The sequence below is a fragment of the Macaca nemestrina genome, chromosome 12 (genome assembly GCF_043159975.1).
Source record: "Macaca nemestrina isolate mMacNem1 chromosome 12, mMacNem.hap1, whole genome shotgun sequence".
In the NCBI taxonomy this organism is placed as follows: domain Eukaryota; kingdom Metazoa; phylum Chordata; class Mammalia; order Primates; family Cercopithecidae; genus Macaca; species Macaca nemestrina.
The window spans coordinates 113,672,324-113,689,603 of record NC_092136.1 but is presented as its reverse complement, the minus strand read 5'-3'; the positions used below and the strand labels follow the sequence as shown (position 1 = coordinate 113,689,603).

The following is a 17,280-nucleotide window of genomic DNA, read 5'->3' as shown; positions in this document are numbered from 1 at the left end:
CCTGAGAATAGAGACTATGTTCCTTACTGACGCCTACAAGGCCCTACAAGGTCTGGCTTCTTCCTACTTTGCCAGCTTCACCTTGTGCATCTTCCTCTCCCCTCCTCATCTGGAACTGCTACCCACCCTTTACTGTTCAGCCAGTTATCGCTTCCTTTGAGTATCGATTCGTGAACCACTGACTAGGTTAAATCCCTCCTATTGCATGATCTTTTTTATGTATATATATTTTTCTCTTTTTTACATTCATAAAAGTTGATTAAACTATTGCATGATTTTATAGAACCATGTACCTTCCCAAATTTGTAAAGGTTGTCAAAGTTACTATTTACATTTATTTGAGTGATTTTACATTAATATTTGTCTCCTGGCTCGGTGCAGTGGCTCACACTTATAATCCCAGCACTTTGGGAGGCCGAGGCAGGTGGATCACTTGAGGTCAGGAGTTTCAGACCAGCCTGACTGTGGTGAAACCTCGTCTCTACTAAAAATACAAAATTAGCAGGGTGTGGTGGCACATGCCTGTAATCCCAGTTATTTGGGAGGCTGAGGCAGGAGAATTGCTTGAGCCTGGGATGCGAAGTTTGCAGTGAGCCAAGATCATGCCATTGCACTCCAGCCTGGGCAAGAGTGAAACTCCGTCTCAAAAAAAAGAAAAAAGAAAAAAATTGTCCCCTAATTTGCCTGAATGAGGGACAGGAATATATTTTGTCTTACCATTTTATCCTGGTTCCTAGCACATGGTCAGTGCTCAATAAATGTTTGTTAAGTGAGTGAATAAATGATCAGATGGATGAATAATGAAATGATTCTTTCATGTAGACACTGGGAGGTCAAGAAAATGCTTAGATAATTGAGCCTCACCCCTGACTGAAACTTGGTCCAAAGAGCTTTGAAACTTTATTGAGAAGGAGTAGCTAATATAACAGGCATTAGAAACCATTTTCTGACCTACCAGACACGGAAAGCCAGGATACACCTTTGATGCAAACTGGCCCTTTGTACTCAGAGCTGTATTTGCCTAGGGATCATTTTGATTTGTGTGTGCCAAGTAGACCTACATTAAAGGACAGCCATAAAAGGAGAAGGAGCTTTCTGGAAAAACTGTGACTTCCAGAGAAATCTGCTCTGGGTAAGAAGGTAAGAGTTGTAGAAGATGAAGTTGCACCTGTGCAGACTCCATTTCTGCAGGGGGAAAAAAAGGCACTTTTCTAAGGAGGAAACTGTCCCAGGCTACTTTGGCAAATTTGTTTACTCTTGTGTCTGAGTGTCTATATTCTTGCTTGAGCAGTGGCTATCTCGTGATATTGGGGCTATTTTATCAGGAGGTGAGAAGCGTTGTGAGACCTCAGAGTTGAGCTGACAAAGCACAGCACCAGCTTGGGGAGGGAGGAATGTCCCCTGTACCGTGAGGAATCCAGCATGCCTCTGAACCTGCAGAAGTGACCTACTTGGGGCATTAGGAGCCATCCCCTTTAGCTGCTCTCCTGAGGGAACTGTTGGCAGGGCCAATGGTGATTCTCGAACTGATTACAGGAGTGGAGGACAGGTGGCAGGGAGAGGACCAAGGTGGATGCTGCAGGATGATTGCAGCTGACAAACAGGTTTATGAGCAACAGGAGGCTCCTCCTTGAGGACCTGCAGAAATGCAGGAGGAAGACCTGAGGTGGGGTAGTCAGGAGAGAGCCTGCCATTGCAGGCAGAGCAAGCAAAGGAACTTAGGTTAGGAAGGGACTTGATTTGTAGCCGCAACCTGGGTAGGTCTGCTGACAGGTTAAAATTTAAGGGGAGGCCAGGAGTTTGATACCAGCTGGGCAATATAGCGAGACCCCATTTCTACAAAAAATTTAAAAAATTAGCTGAGCTTGGTGGCTCATGCCTGTAATCCCAGCTACTCCGGAGGCTGAGGCAGGAGGATCCCTTGAGCCTAAGAGTTTGAGGCTGCAGTGAGCTATGATCATGCCACTGCACTCCAGGCTGGGCAACAGAGTGAGACCCTGTCTCAAAAACAAAAACAAACAAAAAAACACAACAAAACAAAAATTCAAGGAATTATACTGTGATTTTGCACATTAAGGTAAAAGACATTTCTGAGAAGCTACTTCTTTCATATACATGCGCACACTGGGCAGTATTTGGACACAGTCATTCTAAGGTAATCACTGTGTCCCAGTTTGCTTGGGACTTGCCTAGTTTTAGCACTGAAAGTGCCTCGTTCTGGGCAAACCAGGAGAGTTGGTCACCCTACCACTCACTCACACTGACTGTTAACCTTCAGGTGGGGAAGACAGAGTAGACTGTTCATTGCCTCACGATGTAGCAGAAACAAGACTCTGTCTCTCCTTTGGGATATTAAGGATCTGTAAAACAGCAAAGGCGTATTGCGAAGCTCTCTTTCAAATTGTACACCTGAGGCTGAAAATGGACACAAAGAGGATTTCTGTCCTAAGATGCTGTTCTGGGCCAGTAATTCATTTTCCTTTGCCAAGGCACCTTCTTCAACTTTTTTTTTTTTTTAACCTATACAGAACAGTAAGTGCCTATTCACACTAGATTTTTCTCTGATGGTTGCAATTTTGTAATATATTTTTCCTTAGTAATGAAAGAATCAAATATGTAATTAAGGTTATGAGTTTTAAAGCATTTTTATATAAATAAAATCTCAAATCAGAAAAATACGTTTGTTAGATACTGTGCCCTGAGTTTTTGTTCTGAAATGAAGACTACCATATCATCAAGACAATCACATCCGTGGTAAGTGGGACAGTGACCACCACCCCCAAAATGAAGCAAACAAACCTAGAGTGTGAAAGGATTCTACGGACATTCCTTTATTCCACAGATCCTTGGCAGAGGCCAGTCCTAGACGACCAGGTTCCTAGGTTTTAGCATGATGTGGAAGGAGCCATCTGACTCCTCTACTGGAGCACAGGATGGGGGGACGGTGGGACCAGCCATCAAAGGAAAAGGCACATCTTCTTTTCCCAGGTAGGATGAGAAGACGAGGAGTAGCCCACCGAGAACCAGGAAAATACCAGCAGCCCCGCCCAAGTAGAGGACACCTCCAAACTCCCACTGAGGTATGATGTCAGGGACGCTGTCATCCCAGAAGTCTTGGATTGTGGCATGGGCCACTGAGGAGGCTGGAAGGAGGGTAGTGGCTAAAGCAGATGCCTCCAAAGTCCCTCCCAGGAGGCCAAGCCGCCTCTTGAATACCCATCTGATCCTGTGAAACCGGAAGCATTCAGACCCAAAGCTGGAGACCAAAAGCCCCAATAGGCCCAGCCCGTGGGAGGCTACCCTGAGGATGCGTGCTACCTGGAGCTCCTGGGGCAGAGACAAGAAGGATTCAAAGGCCTTGCACACAGTGGCAACTTCCTTTAGAACCACGCAGACCTCCCAAGTCCTCATGATCCAGGTCTGCATCTCGTTCAGTTCCAGATTAAGAGTCTTCCACTGGGGCAGGATGGTGGTAACATAGGAGCAGACCCAGCCAAGGAGGGAGAGAAGTAGCCCCCCGAGCTGGACTTTCCCACGGAAACTCCAGGCCATAGTCACTCCCAACACAGATGCAGAAAGAAAAGGAGCACGAGTGGGTCAGTGACCGGTTAGCAGGGACTACCTGAGTGGAAGATCTTTCACATTGGGAGAGGGCTCTTGTTTCAGTGTTCTGAGCAGCAGCTGAGGCAGGTGCCAGGACTTGGCAATGTTTGGGTTTAGGGGGTGTGTCCAATATCAGATGTGGGTGTGGAGTCTGGGGGAGGGTCCCATGACAGGCAAAAAAGCCATACAGGGAGCCATCAATACATATCTGATGAATAAATTCATAAACTGAAATCAATCCTCAGCTCTGAGATCACAAGGATGATCGATGTTCTGGAAATACATGTCGATATAATCTTTTCATAGGGCAACATGACTTTATGTTTCATACTTTTAAACATATGCATACTTTGACCCAGCACCTTATTTCCAGAAATCTACCTAATATATCATGAGTATGTACAAAGATTTATGAAAATGTCCATTGAAATATTGTTAAGAATTGTCAGTTTTTGTTAATACTAGGCAGTCATTTTAAAGTGATTTTATAGAAAGAATTTTAATGATATGAAAAATATTTTTGATATATCGTTAAGTGAGAAAAGCGAGTGACCAAACAGTACATAGAATATATAGAATGCAGCCAGGAACGGTAGCTCAGGCCTGTAATCCCACCACTTTGGGAGGCTGAGGTGGGTGGATCACTTGAGGCCAGGAGTTCGAGGCCAGCCTGGGCAACATGGCGAAACCTCACCTCTACTAAGAAAATGAAAAAATTAGCCGGGCATAGTGACACACGCCTGTAGTCCAAGCTGCTTAGGAGGCTGAGGCAGGAGAATCTCTTGAACCTGGGAGGGGGAGGTTGCAGTGAACCGAGATCACGCCACTATACTCCAGCCTGGGTGACAGAGTGAGACCCCATCTCAAAAAAAAGAAAAAGACAAAGAATATATAGAAATATGTGCCTCTGTGTGTGTGTGTGTGTGTGTGTGTGTGTGTGTGTGTGTTTGTGTAGACCACAAAATGTTAACATGATTATTTTGGTGATAAAATTATACATAGTTTTTATTTCCTTATTTGTGCTTACCTATGCATTTTACACATTTTATAAATTTATCACTTAATATTTTTATTACAAAAGCCCACAAATATTAATTTTACAAAATAATTTTAAATTCTTCAATCCAAGGAAACTACCCAAACCCAGAATATCCCCAGAGGGAGGTGCTCCCTCCCCAGGCTCCCCTTGCTGCTGGGACAGCAGCTATAATAAATGGTAATCATACCAGCTTCCATTCCTGTTTGTTGCTGCTGCCAAGTAGCAGGTTCTGACAGGAAAGGAAATAATTTGCATTTACTGCATGCGGCTAAATGCCAGACTTTTGGCTAGACGCTTTATCCTTACTTAATTTTCATACTGTCACTGTACGATACACTTTAGGTAACTAAAGTGCCAAGGTGCCCCAGCTGGTAAACAACAAATCCAATGTGAGCCAGGCAGCTCAAACTCGGACATTTCATGTTCTTGTCCCCAGGCTGCAGAAGCTGCCTCTGCACACTGGTGACACAGCATGTGGGTGAGACTTAGTCTGTATAGCAAGACAGAGAAGAAAACGGATTTATTCTGTTGGAGTCATGAATGTCTGACTCATGTGTTTCCCTATTCACAAATTAACCTACTCCACACTGTATGGTAGATATGAAGTGAAAGCAAAGATGTTCCTGAAAGGAAGAGACATATCCTGAGAAAGGAAGATCTTGACTTTGTCTAACTGATGGCTCAACACCTAAGACATCTGGTATACCAGTGTTTATCAGTGGTGTGAGGTTTTGGGGGAAGGCACACAGAATCATTTGAAGTGCTCATTTTTTTTTTTTTATGTTTTATTACAGAAAACTTCACGCATATACAAAAGTAGAATGAATGGTATAAAGAAATCCCATATTGCATCGTTCCACTTCAAAAATTATCCACTCATCCCAATCTTGCTTCATTTCTACCTGCACCCACTCCTTCCCTTTCATACTATTTTGAAGCAAATGGGTTGCTTTTTCAAATTGTAGGCACCTTATGCTGCTATTATAGTAACATGATGGAAAATACTGTGCAAACTTGGAAACGCTGTCTGCTTATACCGTCCTCTGCCAGAAATAATGCATTCGCTACTTTGCTTCTTGAATACAGGTATGTCATGTGTATGTGAGTCATGATAGGCCAGGAGGAATCCTTTCAGACTTTGCTCCTGACTTCCTTGCCTTATCCTGATGATTTGTGAACATCTGTGAACTGGGAGACATATAAGCCATGATAAATGTGAACTATGAAGAAGATGAGGCTAATGAGGGAATACAGAACACATGCATCTATTAATTTCTTTTTAAAAATTCAAGTATTCATTCATTGTTGCATGCATTGACTGTGTGCAGCCATCGCAGTCCATGCTGCATGCTATTTCTTCTCCTTTCTCAGCCTAACTCTGGCTCTTCCCTGACTTTTCCTTGGACCTTGAGGAACGGTCTTCACCTTACCCAGTAGTCTCTCTGCTCAGGGAGAAGCAAGAGCTTAGGCAGTTGTGTTTTGTGGGTATGTACAGACAGGTTTTCTGGAGGGAGGTCCCAGAACCTCAATCTCAAAGTAGCACTTCCTTTCATTCTCACTTCAGATTTCTCATTACCGTTGTCGAAAGACAAAATTACAACAAATTTGGTTTAAAGATCTTAATTCACTTTATTTGTGATTCTAGAATAGGCAACACTTCATTCCATAAAGTAGAATCAGTGTCCTGATGAGCTGAAGAGAGGAGGTTGGTTTTATAGAAAGAAAAAGGCTGAAGAAAAGAGGAACAAAGAACATAAAGCAGATTGGCTGTTTCAAATTTAATTTCCTTGTAAGGTGGGAACCAAGAAACAGAACAATACGAAAATAACTGATTGATTGGCATCAGTTTAGTTCAGGTACTTTTTTGTAAGAACTAAAACAGAGGGAACTTCGTTATCACGCTGACTGAAACTGGCAGGTTTGGGAATTTGGTGATTATCTCTCATTCTCCTGATTTCTCAGAAGGTCAGATAGACAGCTTAGTTTTGGTTTGGTGAAGCAGAGCTTTAGCATGAGTGACTCCATTTTGGTTTGGTCTGTTGGGCTTAGTGCAGGAACTCAGTCCAAAGCAATGGCCTCCTGTAAATGTTAACATTGTGAAACATTTCTGATTCAGTCAGAGACTGCGTGCTTCTCCTCCAATATTTCCTCTGCCATTTGCACCTTCCTCAGGGGCAGATTAAACTTCGGGGCTCGTTACTTTCACGGGTCCCTTCTAAGACTGGCATCTAATTTTGTATTCATTATTTTATATTCTTTTTCTTAAAGAGTCCTTCCCCTCCCTGCAACTGCATAAGATTCAGGTTCCACTAAATCTAGATCCATCCCTCATCTACCTACAGATTAGTAATTTTCATATTTTTCTGTGATTATATATTCACATGTCGTGGGTCCCCAGACCTAGCACAATGTCTGCTATGTGATCATTGCTTAATAAATATGCAGTACAAAGTTTCAGAATTTTCATCTGTCAGTCATTCTTTGTCATTGGGCATTTATTATTAGTGCAGTTAGAATTCAAAGTAAAGTTGACAGGTCTACCACAAAGAAATTGATTTGGTTTTCCAAGGAAAGGAGTTTCTCTCGATGTTTTGACTGTTTTCAGTGCTTCCTCTCTCAATCCCAGTTTTGTTTCCTCTGCTTATGGCACATGAATCAGCCCTTGCTTCACTGGGATAAGCAGATTATCTCGCAGACACTTAAAATTGTCAGGGATCTTAGGGTCAGTGCCTATTTGGGGTCAACCCTCACAATATACCATTTTAAAAAACAAAAAATCTTTTACTTTTAATCAAAGCAGTACATTTGGCTCTTGGTATCCATGGATCCAACCAACCACAGATCAAAAATATTCTGGAAAAAGCTAATAAAAAATAACAATACAACAACAAAAAATAATGCAAATAAAAATACAATATAATGACTATATAGCATTTAGACTGATTTGTATTAGGTCTTATAAGTAATCTAGAGATGATTTAAAGTGTATGGTTTAAAGTGTATGGGGAGGATGTGTGCTGATTACTTGTAAACATTACATCATTTTATGTAAGACACTTGAGCATCCATGGATTTTGCTATGGGGGCAGGGGAGGTTTCCGGAACCAATCCCCCCTTACCAAGGGAGGACTGTGTATGTTTACTGCAGAAAAATAGAGAAAGCAAGGGCAGAGAAGAGCATAAACACCATAAATCCACCACCCATGGGATAATTTGATGTCTGTCCTTTACATACCTACTTACCTACTTTTTGTTTTTTGACCAAACAATGGCTATAGACTTACGTTTTTGAAAAGGAACCATACTATACATAGAATATGGTGAACATCTTTCTATATGCAATGCATTAAAATAAACCATTTCTAAAAGCTTTTGACACATTTACATATTTATAATCTGACAGAAAGTACTAAGTATCTTGTTCTTGTTCACACAGGACTAATATTATGTCTATCTAAGTAATATAAATATGTAATGCAGGTAATGTAAATGTGTAATGTATCACGTAGATGTAATATATGTACATAGATGCAATTACAGGCAACCTTTTATTTATAATGAGGTGACGCCACTTCTTTACACAACTCCAGAGGGCGCCGTTCATAGCTTCTGGTGCCACAGCGGCCCAATAAAAGTTGAGGAAAAAAGATCGAGATGGGCTCGTTGGCTCTTTCAGTTAGGTAATTTTACACGTAAGCCTTTTGAAATTTAGAAAGATTCAGTTAGACCTGGTCATTAAAAACGTGTAATTTCCTTCAGTGAAAAACGGGCGGGAAGCGACAAACTTTGAAAACAACTAAGGAAGAAAACGCGTCTGCATACAGTTTGCCAACTACGGGACACCGTGGAAATCCCATCCCGGGTTTGGAGCGGTGCCTGCTGGGAGTTGTAGTGCGCTCCTCGCCTTCCGGGCGGCGGTCTGAGGCCCTCGAGACTCCGTTTCCCGGCAGGCCGCGCGTCAAGACGGCCGGCGGGACGGGAGCCGCCGCGCTGGCTACGAGAGTGACCCAGTCAGCATTGATTCCCGTCTTGGCCATGGCCTCGTTCGTGACAGAAGTTTTGGCACACTCCGGGAGGCTGGAAAAGGAGGATCTGGGGACCCGGATCAGCCGCCTGACCCGGCGGGTGGAGGAGATTAAGGTGAGAGCGGGGCAGCTGTATGCTGACTGGAAGGGGACGACGGGTCCCTGTGTGAAGGGACTGGAGAGAGGAGTTGGGGGCTAAGGGCAGAGAGAGGGACCAGCAGAGTGGGGCCTGTCGGGGAGATCTAGTTGTGGGGACTGAATGAGGAGTGGGGAGGCCCAGAGTGTGTGGATTGAGGAGGGATCTTGGAGGGGAGCCCAGACAGAGGTTGGGAACTGAGGAGGCGAGGAGGCCTGGGACTGTGGGGACGAAGAGGCGGTGGCTGGAGAGCACTGGGGAGTGGAGTTATGTTGGGGAGGGGTGTGCCGCGGGAATGGGGAGACTGAAGAGACCAGCAGAGCGGGAGGAGCAACTGGAAGCTCCGAGGAAGCTAGGGAGCGAGCGCAGGAGAGGAGTAGAAAAGACAGGATCCCCCCTTCTCCTTCTTCCATCGATGAGTGTTTATTTCCTCCACCCACTCCTTGATTTGTTGATGAATAAAATAGCCTGGAGGATTGCACCTTTCTCCTCCCCGACATTAAAAAAAAAAAAAAACCCCAAACCCTCAGTATGTTTTAATTTTTATCTATCTATATATCTTTTGAGATGGAGTCTTGCTCTGTCGCCCAGGCTGGAGTGATCTCGGCTCACCGCAACCTCTGCCTCCCGGGTTCAAGCGATTCTCCCGCCTCAGCCTCCTGAGTAGCTGGGATTACAGGTGCGCGCCACCACGCCTGGCTAATTTTTTTTCTGTTTGTTTTATATTTTTAGTAGAGACGGAGTTTCACCATGTTGGCCAGGCTGGTCTCGAACTCTTGACCTCAGGTGAGCCACCCGCCTCATCCTCCCAAAGTGTTGGGATTACAGGCGTGAGCCACCGTCTCCGGCCTCTTAATGTGTTTTTAAAACTTCTTCATCTACAAGCACTTGAAGCTGTGCTGAGTGTCAGTGGTACTTAGGTAGACGTTGCTGCTTTGAGGTTGATACAAAAACTGGAATCAGGTAGCCACACACAGTTTTGCTTTGTACCAATATTGTTACCTTGCCAGTATTTGCCCACATCTTCAGTTGCTTTCATTTAAAATTTTGTGTATTTGAGTCAAGTAGGGTTTCGAGGGGGCAAGTTTGGCACACACAATAAAGGCACAGGTATAACTTCCTAACAGCTCTTGATTTTACAAAAGTAGTTTCCTGAATTTTAAGTAGTCATATCTCTGACATCTCTTTTTTAATATGGCTTTCAGGGCCGGGCGTGGTGGCTCAAGCCTGTAATCCCAGCACTTTGGGAGGCCGAGACGGGTGGATCACGAGGTCAGGAGATCGAGACCATCCTGGCTAACACGGTGAAACCCCGTCTCTACTAAAAGAATACAAAAAACTAGCTAGGCGAGGTGGCGGACGCCTGTAGTCCCAGCTACTCGGGAGGCTGAGGCAGGAGAATAGCGTGTACCCGGGAGGCGGAGCTTGCAGTGAGCTGAGATCCTGCCGCTGAGATCCTGCCACTGCGCTCCAGCCTGGGCGACAGAGCGAGACTCCATCTCAAAAAAAAAAAAAAAAAAAAAAAAAATATGGCTTTCAGATTTTTCACCACTGTTTAATGTGATGGAAAGAAGACAGGTTTTTAAGCTACTCTAGCATGGCAAGCTACCCTAGCTCCTATGTGTTCTGAACCCAACGTGCCTTTCTTTCCTTTCACTAGTTTCCCTTACCAACTTGGATCTTCAGCCAATTGAAAATTACTTTCTCTGCTGTCCCCTCTTTTTTTGATCCCATATTTTGCTTATGTTGCCATTTTTCCATCTTTACCTGTGGTATTTCTACCCATTTTTCAAGTTCCATTTCAAATGTCTCCTGCATAAAAAAAAAAGTCTTTATCTTCCCTCAGGGAGAGGGGATCTCTTTCTCATTTGTGCTGCTGGAAGGCTTTGTAACTTTGTTGCTGTATTACATTTCAGTCCTGTATTCTTGTTGCTCAAGTATATAGTATCTTTACTACCTAGGAATTTGAGAGCAAGCAATTCGTTTTATTTTAATTCATGTATTTATTCCACTGTCAGAATAAATAATAATTTAACAAAATTAGCCAGGCGTGGTGGTGTGCGCCTGTAATCCCAGCTACTCTGGAGGCTGAGGCAGGAGGATTGCTTGAACCTGTGAGGTTGAGGTTGCAGTGAGCTGAGATTGTGCCACTGTGTTCCAGCCTGAGGGACAGAGTGAGACTCTATCTCAAAAAGAGACAGAAAAAAAATCAATTTAAAGTCATAACATTTTTAAAAGATAAAGGAGAATTTGTGGCACAGCTGCATTAACAAAACAAGACACCAATCTAAAGTGCAACATAAATATACACAATTACACATAAAATTTCACTGAAGATATGAAATGAGGCAAATAACCCTTTGAAATGAACCGCCCAAGGAATCGAGGCAGGCTAAAAATAATTTCTTTTAAAATTTTACTGCAAGATGGAACCCCCACTCCCTGCTCCACCCCCTCCCCGCCCTGGTGAGTACTAACTCAAAGCCCTCATTTTATGTGCATGGCCTTGGCTTCTGTCTTCTTTCCTCAGCCACATCCAAATCCAGAGAGGCTTCTGTACCCTATGCTCAAAAATGCAACCTTGGCCAGGTGCGGTGGCTCACGCCTGTAATCCCAGCACTTTGGGAGGCCAAGGCGGGTAGATAACCTGAGGTCAGGAGTTCCAGATCAGTCTGGCCAACATGGTGAAACTTCTTCTCTACTAAAAATACAAAAATTAGCTGGGTGTGGTGGTGGGCGCCTGTAATCCCAGCTACTATGGAGGCTGAGGCAGAAGAATCGCTTGAACCTCGGAAGTGGAGGTTGCAGTGAGGTGAGATTGCTGCACTGCACTCCAGCCTGGGTGACAGAGTGAGACTCTGTCTCAAAAAAAAAAAAAAAAAAAAAAAAAAATTGCTTCCTCAAGTGCCTGAGGTCTAGAACCTCCAGGGAAATCAGGAGCACAAACACAGAGTGCAGCATCATTTCTTTTTTTTTTTTTCTTTTTGAGGTGGAGTCTCTCTCGCTCTGTCGCCCAGGCTGGAGTGCAATGGCGAGATCTCAGCTCACTGCAATCTCTGCTTTCTGGGTTCAAATGATTCTCCTGCCTCAGCCTCCCAAGTAGCTGGGACTACAGGCACCCACCACCACGCCTGGCTAATTTTTTTGTATTTTAGTAGAGATGGGTTTGCACCATGTTGGCCAGGCTGGTCTTGAACTCCTGACCTCAAGTGATCCACCTGCCTTGGCTTCCCAAAGTGCTGGGATTACAGGTGTGAGCCACAATGCTGGGATGCATCATTTCTTTAAACAGTGGCTTTAACTGTTGAATGAGCTCTGACAAGCCATATGCATTTCATAAGCAAGCCAAAATACTGTCTTCATATCTTTCTGTTTTTCTTGTAAACATGTATCATCCAAGTGAAAAAAAAAAAAAAAAAATTAGGCTGGCCACGGTGGCTCACACCTATAATCCCAGCACTTTCAGAGGCTGAGGTGGGTGGATCACCAGAGGTCAGGAGTTCGAGACCAGCCTGGCCAACATGGTGAAACCCTGTCTCTACTAAAAATACAAAAATTAGCCGGGCATGGTGGCACATGCCTATAGTCCCAGCTACTTGGGAGGCTGATGCAGGAGAATCGCTTGTACCCGGGAGGTGGAGGTTGCAGTGAGCCAAGATTCCACCACTGTACTCCAGCCTGGGTGACAGAACGAGACTCCATCTCAAACAAACAAACAAACAAAAATTAACAAAAACAATGAAAAAGATAATTCAAACGGTTTATGCCAAAAAGCAAACCAGTCCTTATTTGTTTTGGCGCTAACTCATTTCTTTAGAGGCTGCGAAACCATGTAGGGGGTGATCAGGCAGTATCCCGCCCATAGTCAGCACCATGGTGGTCCATTATAGCATTTGGTCAGGGAATCCTCATTTCAGGTGGATGGGCACATCATCAGCTTTCCGGAGAAACTTCTTCAGCTCTGGAACTTTGTTTTTCCTAGCAAAATTATATGCAGTGGAATCAGGTCAGCTTAGTTGGTATGGCAAATATGATAGGTGGTGCTTCTGTGGAAACCACAGGCTTTAATCCCTGTGGGCTATAGGCCTCTGAAATCCATGCTCCCACCAACTTGAACGTGAAGCTACTAAATTTGTAGTACATGATGCCTGGAGTCCAGCTTCCTGCATCTACTGCCTTCACTACTTCCCCAGAGAAGGAGCCATAATTTATTCTTGTATCTTTCAAGGTATTGAATAATTCAATACACAGTATTCAGTACTTCGTTTAAGTTAGTTTGCATTAAAGGAGATGATGAAACTCAAATCAATGTAGGGTTTTTTTTTTTTTTTTTTTTGAGATGGAGTCTCGCTCTGTCACCTAGGCTGGAGTGCAGTGGCCGGATATCAGCTCACTGCAAGCTCCGCCTCCCGGGTTTACGCCATTCTCCTGCCTCAGCCTCCCAAGTAGCTGGGACTACAGGTGCCCGCCACCTCGTCCGGCTAGTTTTTTGTATTTTTTAGTAGAGACGGGGTTTCACCGTGTTAGCCAGGATGGTCTCGATCTCCTGACCTCGTGATCCACCCGTCTCGGCCTCCCAAAGTGCTGGGATTACAGGCTTGAGCCACCGCGCCTGGCCAATGTAGGGTTTTAAGATCAGGCCATAAAATGTTATAGGCAAGAAAATAGAAATTGATTGAGAGATATAGATTATGGATTTAATTTATCCATTTATTTTCTTTTCTATTAGATTTATCATTAAAATTGGTGACCACAGTCTGATATAGTTCAATATGAGAACTTCTGACTCCACCTTTATCTTTTCCAGCAATTGTACAACTCTTGGGCACTGTTGGGGTTTGGTGATCATAGTCTTCTTTTTTTTAATTAATGTTTTAATCGACCAGTAATAGTTGTACATACTCTTGGAGTACATAGTGATGTTTGATATTGTTGTCTTCTTTCACCCTAATAGTGTTATGAGACCCCTCATGGGAGAAATGTGTTTTTGAAAGAAACTCATTGGCTTGGAGGGAAAGTGAATGGTTGTGGGCAATTGGCAAGAAGGTTCTAACATGGAAAATGCCTTGTGGAAGATGAATATATTTTTATCAGAGTTTTCTACTCATTTCACTGTCTTTTATTGTAATTCTGTTTTATATTTTAGGGTGAGGTGTGCAATATGATTAGCAAGAAGTACAGTGAATTCCTGCCTAGCATGCAGAGTGCGCAGGGCCTGATTACCCAGGTGGATAAACTGTCTGAAGACATTGACCTACTGAAATCCAGGATAGAGAGTGAGGTAAGGATAATTTGTTAAATTGGGTAGGTTTGTAGGGAAGTGGTTCAGCTTCCTGATTCCTAAGACAGCTTAATTGTGTACAACTTTTTAAACCCTCACTTTTCTGTTTGGTAAATGGTGGTTGAACTAAATGATTGTAGGGTGACTTCAATTCTGAAATAGAAATATTTTCCAGAAGTGTAATTTAAATAACTTATTTTTTATGGAAGAAAATTTGACCAGGCCCGGTGCATCACGCCTCTAATCCCAGCATTTTGTGGTGGCCAAAGCGAGTGGATCAATCTGTTATTTTGCACCTCTGGCACAGTACAAAAAATATCCCCAGAGTGTATTTGTAATTAGTTGATTGATTAGGGAGTCAGTATCAATAGTGCAATATTAGACTGTGCTATTAGAAATGAAGTGTCTGGAACAGAACAGTAATTGGCTCTCTGTACCTCTTACTGGCCACATCCTGGCTGTTGAAATTCATTTAGTTTTGGTTGTTGTAGTTTGAAAGATGGCTGGTCTGGATGAGAAGGTTTAGCCCTGAACACCGTACCATTTGAAGAACTGTGAAATAAACTGAGGATGTTTAGCCTTGGGAAGAAATACTTTCAATATTTGAAGCTCTGTCATATGGGAGGAATATTCAAATTTATGGTTGGTAATAGAGAATTTTTTTTCAATAGGTGTATGTTAGAAGTTTATTCAGGCATTTGGTGTATTTGTTGTGCACTTAAAAGGTGCCAGGTACTGAGATAGTTGCTGAATAAGAATGTTTTTTATTTCAAGGTGTGAATCTCATACCTGATAATAATAGTGTGACATAACAATAAATAGGAGTAATACAGTTAGAGAGAGGAGATATAGCTAAGGATGGCTTACTATAGGAAATGACATCCAAACCAAGACGGGAAGTGATAGGCAACAGGGGAAGGAAGAGTGTTGTAAGTAGCCATAAATGTTAGTTTTAGGCAGAGGCATGGAGGTAATGGAGAGAGGTCACTTTTGGGGAGCTACAAGTATTGCATAAGACAAATGTTTAGAGATTGTGGTGGGAAGGAACATAAGATGAATTAGAAAGGTAAGCAAAGACCTTGCATATCAGGTTAGTAGTAACATGATAAAGTTAGTGTGGACGTTATCTTGATGGCACTGTGGAACCCATAGAGGTTTTTAAGCAAGAGAGTGACATCAGATTTGAATTTCAGGAATTCTATGCTGCTTGTAGTTTGAAGAAAGAACTTGAGGGAAATGAGTCCAGGATATGAGAAGGCAGTTAAAATATTCAGAGGCAGTTAAAATAATCGAGGAAAAAAAGGGCGGTGATTTGCCCTAAAGTCAGTGGCAGTGGGGATGGAGAAAAATTGATGGATCCTAGTGACATTTCAGAGAGGATATTTGGGACTTGTTGATGTAGGGAGTGAAGGATGTAGGAGTCAAGGATAACTGGGGAACTAGGTCATGGTTTCATTCCATTCACTGAGACAGTCTAGAGAAAGAGCAGGTTTTTGTGAGAGATTTGAGGAGTTTAAATTTAAGGTGCCTATGGAATATCAAATGCACTTTCACAGACAGTTGGATTATATTAAGGTGAAGGCTAGACTGTTGTTAAAAAAAACAATAAATAAAAAGAGATACCTTGAAATGCAGTGGCTCAAACAAGATACTTAAAAAAAAATCATAATACTTTAGTAAGCAGGCTGATTCTACAATCTAGGGCCCAGCTATTCTAGCATAGTGTGTGTCAAGAATTGAAGGGGATCTAGGATTTTAACTTTCTTGAAAGTCAGTAAGTTAGCCTGCTAAAGTTTCGTGGATTTTGTTTTTACATTTTTTTTGAGATGCACTCTTACTCTGTTGCCCAGGCTGGAGTGCAGTGGTGTGATCTAGGTTCATTGCAACCTCTGCCTCCTGGGTTCAAGCAATTCTCCTGTGTCAGCCTCCTGAGTAGCTAGGATTACAGGCATGTGCCATCATGCCTGGCTAATTTTTGTATTTTTAGTAGAGATAGAGTTTCATCAGGTTGGCCAGAGTGGTCTCAAACTCCTGGCCTCAAGTGATCCACCCACCTCTGCCTCTCAAAGTAACTGGGATTACGGGCATGAGCCACCGCACCCAGCCTCATGGATTTTTTTTTTTTTTTTTTAATTTTTAAAAATTAAAAAAAAAATTCTTGTTTTTTATTTTTTTGAGACAGTTTCACTCTGTTGCCCATAGCGCAGTCATGGCTCACTGCAGCCTCAACCTCGTGGGCTCAGTTGATTATCTCACCTCACCCTCCCGGGTAGCTGGGACTACAGGTACAAGCCACCATGCCCAGCTAAATTTTTTTGTAGAGATAGGGTCTCACAATGTTGCCCAGGCTGGTCTAGAACTTCTGGGCTCAAGCAATTCTCCTTCTTCAGCCTCACAAAGTGCTGGGATTACAGGCTTGAGTCACCATTCCTGGAAAGTTCCATGGATTTTTGTAGAAGACATGAGTCTCCTTGGTGCGGGACAGTTTATTACTTACAGCAGTAGCCAGAGTATCAGCATTTTTGCATCAGTCGCCCAGTCCTGCTTCCTGTCGGACATTGTGCAGTGGATTGCTTTATATTAATAGAAAAGGACTCCTGAGTTTAAGGAACCTGAATCTTTTTAATGGGTAGCAAGCATACCTCCCTTTTGCTTTGGAGGGAGACACCATCTCTGTCTTCCAAGGCTGTTTACTATATAGGCGTTCTTGAAAAGATAGCCCAGAACTAAAGACAGTAATTGCCTTACTTGTAAGATGGTGCAAAAATGTGAGAGACATCTAGAGAATTGTCTCCCAAAAGTCTGTAGAGCAGCAGCTTTGGCAGTACCTGATAGCTTATTAGAAATGCAGGATCTCAGGCCTCAATCTAGACCCACTGAATCAGAATCTGCATTTTACTGAGAGTCACTGAGTGATATGTATATGCATTACAGTTTGAGAAGTATTGCTCTTAGGGTTTTGTCATTATTTACGTGATTCAATCTGGTCTCTTCTGGTATCCAGGTCATAGCTGGAGATAAAGGGAAAAGAGAGGGCATGTAGGGGCCACATCTATTTTCTTAAGACTCAGAGTTACCAATTACTTCTGTTAGTAATTGGTAAGATCTTAGACATGGTGTCACCCAACTGTGAAGGAGGCTAAAATATATAATGTGGTTGGGTGCTATTAATATGGAAAAAAGAAGAATGGATTTT

The 17,280-nt window shown here is 43.0% G+C and overlaps 2 protein-coding genes and 1 pseudogene across 2 annotated transcripts in view; 1 reads left to right on the top strand and 2 right to left on the bottom strand.

The window, feature by feature from the left end:
• Positions 1 to 2,862: 2,862 nt before the first annotated feature.
• LOC105493581 (claudin 25) lies at positions 2,863 to 3,552 on the bottom strand. Its single transcript, XM_011761330.2, has one exon. It carries the CDS (start codon positions 3,550 to 3,552, stop codon positions 2,863 to 2,865), a length of 690 nt encoding a protein of 229 aa, XP_011759632.2.
• A 5,049-nt stretch (positions 3,553 to 8,601) lies between these two features.
• Positions 8,602 to 17,280, top strand: part of LOC105493583 (zw10 kinetochore protein) — a 42,898-nt gene continuing 34,219 nt past the window's right edge. The window contains exons 1-2 of the mRNA XM_011761331.2: positions 8,602 to 8,782; positions 13,950 to 14,084. Of these exons, the coding sequence (XP_011759633.2) occupies positions 8,678 to 8,782; positions 13,950 to 14,084 (240 nt within the window). The 5' untranslated portion in view covers positions 8,602 to 8,677. The remainder of the gene's footprint in view (positions 8,783 to 13,949; positions 14,085 to 17,280) is intronic.
• LOC139357597 (cytochrome c oxidase subunit 7A2-like, mitochondrial pseudogene) lies at positions 12,717 to 12,946 on the bottom strand (annotated as a pseudogene).